The sequence below is a fragment of the Lontra canadensis genome, unplaced genomic scaffold (assembly GCF_010015895.1).
Source record: "Lontra canadensis isolate GAN:19392208 unplaced genomic scaffold, GSC_riverotter_1.0 scaffold38, whole genome shotgun sequence".
Classification (NCBI taxonomy): Eukaryota; Metazoa; Chordata; class Mammalia; order Carnivora; family Mustelidae; genus Lontra; species Lontra canadensis.
Window position 1 is genome coordinate 3,947,477 of NW_022631032.1, and position 6,000 is coordinate 3,953,476.

General features: G+C 38.9%; 1 protein-coding gene across 1 annotated transcript in view; it reads left to right on the plus strand.

The window, feature by feature from the left end:
- OSBPL11 (oxysterol binding protein like 11) overlaps window positions 1–4,582 on the plus strand; it is a 94,941-nt gene extending 90,359 nt beyond the window's left edge. The window contains exon 13 of the mRNA XM_032869437.1: window positions 2,903–4,582. Coding sequence (XP_032725328.1) covers window positions 2,903–2,968 — 66 coding nt within the window. The 3' untranslated portion in view covers window positions 2,969–4,582. The remainder of the gene's footprint in view (window positions 1–2,902) is intronic.
- Window positions 4,583–6,000: the final 1,418 nt, after the last annotated feature.

A 6,000-nucleotide genomic window follows, 5' to 3' on the forward strand; every position in this document is an offset into this window, starting at 1 on the left:
TAATTTATGGAATCTTATCTAAATTTAAAGATCTTTGTTTTGTTTTGTCTTGTTTTGTTTATTACTTTCTGGTAGAACTCAGAGAAAGGTGAGTAGCGGACCAAAGGTGACACCAAGAAAAGTTTTCTTGTCAGGGTACCTGGCTGGCTCAGTCAGAAGAACACGCAACCCTTGATTCCAGGGTTGTGAATTCGAGCTCCACATTGGGTGAAGACAAAAAAAGGGTACCTGGATGGCTCATTCAGTTAAGCGTCTGCCTTCGGCTTGGGTCATGATCCCAGGTTCCTGGGATCGAGTCCCGCATTGGACTCTCTACTCAGCAGGGAGTCTGTTTGTCCCTCTGTCTCTCCCCACTGCTGGTGCTCTCTCTTTCTCCCTTTCTCTCTAAAAATAGATAAGTAAAATCTTTGTAAAAGAGAGAAAAAAATGTTCTCTTGTCAATAAACAAGTCTAAAGCCCACTGAATTTTAATACTGGTCCATCAGGAAGGACTTTGCCAAAAGTAATTTGATCTTGATTTTTGCATAGTTATTAACCCTAAAAATCCATAGTTTATTATTGTGGCTTCATTACCTTTATTTTTCTAATTTTTGACTGTTAAAAATACTCTCCAGGGCACCTGGGTGACTCAGTCGGTTAAACGTCTGCCTTCAGCTCAGGTCATGATCTCTGGGTCCTAGGATCGAGCCCCGCATCCGGCTCCTTGCTCAGTGGGAAGCCTGCTTCTTCCTCTCCCCCTCCCCCTACTTGTGCTCCCTTTCTTGCTGTGTCTCTCTCTGTCAGATATATAAATAAAATCCTAAAAAAAAAAAATACTGGCCATTTTCATGGATAGGAATAATAAAGGGAAAAATACTTCACATTAGTCTTTTATATGAAAAAATAAAACTTTGTTGTTTTTATTCAGTGTTACAGTCTGGTAGCTTTGGATTTTTTTTTCATTTCAAAGAAGGCAGATATACCAGGAGTAGATTCTAGGAGGAGAATTTCTAAAGGAGGACTTCTGTAAATCATTAAAAGTGAACTCTGGGGGTCGAGAGCAGGGGGCTATAATGGCTAAAAGATACAGGGGCGCCTGGCAGCTCAGTAGAGCATGCATGCTCTACCCTGATCCTCAGGGTTGTGAGTTTGAACCCTATGTTGGGTATAGAAATTCCTCAAAAATAAAAATCTTAAAAAAAAGAAAAAGATAACAACTAATGAAATTTTAAAAGATAGGCACCCTGATTCTTGCTAATAACATGACATATAAAGTTGAGACTTCTCGTTTATTCTTGAAGATACACCAGTCTGGCATTCTGTGATGTGATTAGTTGACATCTTTTTCAAAGAACAGTACTAAAGGAGTTGAGAATTACCAACCAGGTGATTTAATATAAACAATCTAATGGTTGCTATTATTTTTTTTTAAAGACTTTACTTATTTGAGAGCAAGGGAGGGAGAGAGAGAGCATGAGGGGGAGCAGCAGAGGGAAAGGGAGAAGCAGACTCCTGTCACTCAGTAGGGAGCCTGACATGGGACTTGATTCCAGGACCCCAAGATCATGACCTGAGCCAAAGGCAGAACACTTAACCTACTGAGCCACCCAAATGCCCTTAATGGTTGCTATTATTAAAGAAGAATTATTTTGATACTTATTTAAAACATCAAGAAAATCTTCATTCAGGACTATTGTAATAGAGAAGAGGGATTGAATGCAACGCTGAGTACAGGGACAAGTGGAAATGCGAGGGAGTGAGTGGAAAAGAGAATCTTGGTTAGATATGAAGGATTGGGGTGGGGAGAGAGGAACTTGATTACATATCAAGGGTAGGAAAACAAGAGTTGCAAAATCAAGGATTTGGGGTCAGGGGGATTCTTGGTTAACTGGCTTATCAGAATTCTTTGCTAAAATTGAGCTCAGTAGGCCATGGTTGAGGCCTAGTCAAGAAGAGTGCTCAAAGTAGTCCAACTGAAAAGTAGTCAAGGAGAGAATGAGTCCTTGTCACTAGAAACCAAGTAATTGCCAGCCTCAAGTCATTTTAGGAACGAAATAAAATACATGTATTTAAATTTTTAGGAAAATTTTTAATATAAATAAACTGAAGGAAGTATGCATTAAGGATGTGTTACTTCACCTAGTCCTGTGAACGTGGAACTCAGGTAATCTGTATCAAGTCCTGCACCCCCAGTATATAGCATCATGAGTTTCTTTTCCTCACTTGGTATTCCCCTGGTTTCTAGTTCATTCTCTGACTGTTAACTTTATCTCCTTGCGGTATCCTTCTGTTCACAGGAGCCAGGGAAAACTAATGGGAATAGGGTCAGGGGAGAACTAGGACACAGTACTCAGATACTAGAGATGCTGGTTGAAGTAGAACAGCATTCTACTTGATGCTGTTTGTGCTCTGCCTGCTTGGTGCCCATCAGTGTGCAGCATCTTGGCAAAATTGGCAGAATTGCTACAAATGAATTCTGTAAATAAAGTGATCATCAAGCATCAACTAGGGGCCCCCAGCAGAACTTCTCCCCTAATCCTAGCTAAACCACTGGCATCATGTAATGTCTTAAGCACAGATATTTTTCTCTGTCACAAAAATTCTTATTTTTAAAGATTTATTTATTTATTTGACAGATCACAAGCAGGCAGAGAGGCAGGCAGAGAGAGAGAGAGAGAGAGGGAAGCAGGCTCCCTGCTGAGCAGAGAGCCCGATGTGGGGCTCGATCCCAGGACCCTGAGACCATGACCTGAGCTGAAAGCAGAGGCTTTAACCCACTGAGCCACCCAGGCACCCAAAAATTCTTATTTTTAAATGTGAGAGTAGAATTCCACCTCAGGGAAGGTGTTGCTTCTAGTTTTGGTCACCGATTGTGAAACTATTAGAGGAATCGTTCTTTAATACACTTTTCTGCTTGTTTCAGGGTGACGGCTGGGTTTATCATAAACCCCTTTGGAAAATAATCCCAACAGCACAACCAGCAGAGTGACACACGCTAAGACTCCACCAAATGAACTTCTTCTCTGTTTACCCTAAACCCTCCCAGAATGGAGTCATTGCACTGAGTGACCTGCTTCCTGATCGCACAGACTGAATCTAGCTGAACACGAACGTACCTGTGAAGGCACCGTAGAATGGCAGCAAGACCAAAGTGTTGAAGAAGCACGATGGGCCTCTCACCAACCTGTTCACGTGACATGAGCAATATCATCTAAAAACCTTTCACGGGAATTGTTAGGTGATTAATCTTTTATCCAGTCCCCGCTCCTAAAGTTCAGTTCGAATCCCCTGTCTTTGCAGGGTGGCAGCAAGACACACACAACAGTGAGAACTCAGTGATTTTGATTTCTTTATAGTGAGAAGTGAAGTCTCTATCAGAGTTTGTGTGTTGCTTTCTGTCGGTAACTGAAGTATTCACTGCTCTTACAAACTCAGAGGAGGAGGAGGATGACCCAGAAGTGGATTCAGCCATTGTGCCTGAAATCAGTGTTAAAAAAATCAACCAGGTTGTAGTAACAAGGCATTCTGTTCCTTCAAAGAGACTGCGTGCCTGTGTCTGAGGAGCTTATCCATTCTCCACCTCTGTTGGAACTCTCTTTTAAAAAGTATATTTATAAATTGATTAGAATTATAACCATGGAGAATTTTTTCTTCTGAGCATTTTAATATACTTGAAAACAACACTGACTTGAAAAATTTCAGAACAGTTTTTCAGTACCTAGTTTTATTAAATACTACACTTGAGAGACAATTTTTTTAAACGTGTTCATGTCAATATGAGGTTTTGGCCTTTCTCAAGAACTGAGGCATTAAAGAACATAGCAAACATTAAAGAATAAAACTGTTACTTTTTTCCTTACCTTTTTTTCACTTGTAGGTTAATATCCAGTATTATGTGCTATCCCTCTGGATAAGTATGCTTCATCTTACCTCTGTTCACTCAAATTTAAACCAACTATTCATATTTGTCAGTAATTCAGAAGTTGTGTATGTGGCTGAGTGCATGTATGGTGTGGTTCTCTTTTCAAGGAAACTCAAATGCTGAAGAAAGAATAAGAAATAAAAAGTTATCAGGAAGTTGTATTCAGGTACAAATCTTTTTTTTTTTTTAATAAGTATTTTATTGAGGTTGAAGAATTGCTGGCAATTAAAAGGATAGTGCTAATTATGGCTTTTGTCATTCATTCAAGTATTTATTGAGCACCTACTTATGGTGCTCAACACTTGTTACTGCAAGCTACCTTAATTTTCCAAGAGTGGTGCCTTACTCTGTTTCTTCTGATGTGGTCTTCCAATCAGTGTGTGTAACATATGTGTTACTCGTCAGCCCTATTAGGTGGCTGTATCTCTTGCATCATCATAAGAAGTTTAAGCTTTGTGCTCTGATAAATTGTGTTTTATTGAAGGGGTTGATAGGATGAAAACAGCAAAACAATAATTTTTTTCAACAAACTGTAAATTATAAGAAAATAACTGGTTTATGTACAACCATTTTAATGATTCCCTTGTTCATTTTTGCTGTGAAATGCACTGAAAAATATCAAAATGAGTTATAGTTCATGTGTTGGGAAGATTGAAAAATAATAAAACTAGAGAACAATAATGCCTTTGTCTGTTTTATGAATGGAGAGAAATAGAAAGTTTGTATTTAGTAGAGTTAGCACCTTGTTCCTATGAGAGGGATATTGATTTTTCTCTTTACATTCTTATTTTCAGGAATCTCTTCAGGAGAAAAGGAAATAAATTCAATAAGAGTTTTTTAAAACTAAAATGTTTAATTTAAATATACTGGAAATAGAGCAAGAATGTAAAATTAAACTAGTGATTTTGTTTTGTTCTTTGAGCCACTTGAACACCCGTTTATTTCTTTGAATTGCTGAGCCATTTTTAGAAATACTGAAATACAATTTTAAAAATTCTTCAGGAAAACAATACATTTACGAGTAATTGAAATCTCATGATAATGGGTTGCTTCTTTGACAAGAGTGAAATACTACTACTTTTTTTTTAAATAGTGAATTTTTTTTTTTAAAGATTTTATTTATTTATTTATTGGACAGATCACAGTAGGCAGAGAGGCAGGCAGAGAGAGAGAGGGGGAAGCAGGCTCCCCACTGAGCAGAGAGCCTGATGTGGGGCTCGATCCCAGGACCCTGAGATCATGACCCGAGCCGAAGGCAGAGGCTTCAACCACTGAGCCACCCAGGCGCCCCTAAAATAGTGAATTTTTAAAAAATACTCTATTTATTTATTTGACAGAGAGAAATCACAGGTAGTCAGAGAAAGAGGGGGAAGAAGGCTCCCTGCTGAGCAGAGAGCCTGATGTGAGGCTCAATCCCAGGACCCTGAGATCATGACCTGAGCCGAAGGCAGAGGCTTAACCCACTGAGCCACCCAGGCACCCCGAAATAATACTACTTTTGGGTAATTACTTTACCTTGTCTCTATCTTCTTGACTTCCCACTGTAGCTTATCTACTAGATAGAGCTAAGAGGCCTTTTCTGTTTCATTTTTCTTTTCACACCTTTTTGACAGCTGGCCAGAGAAAGGAGTCTTTATAGCAGTAGCTACTTACTTGTATCTCTCTCTTTTAGGTCAGAGTTTTAAGTTTTATCAGACTTTTCTTCTGGCTGTTAGGAATTGTGTGTTAAGAAGTCCAAGACCAGAAGTGACAAAATGACAATCTCCTGGCCATGTATTTGAACTTCTTACTTTTTTTTTTTTTTTTTTTACTATGGTGATACCACTACCCTATACCTTCTGTCAAATATTTATATTTAAGCTCCACAATTGTATTCTAATTAATTGCATTTTGAATAGACAGTGTTTAAGCTCTGAAAAGTATTTTTAGATTATGTATTGGGTGAGATACGGCATCTATGTATCAATTCACTGTCCTTTCCAATTGTGACCAACATCGCCTCTAATGCCTGCTTGCAACCACAGATAAGATTAAAAAAAAAAAAAGTATTGGGGCACCTGGGTGGCTCAGTGGGTTAAGCCTCTGCCTTTGGCTCAGGT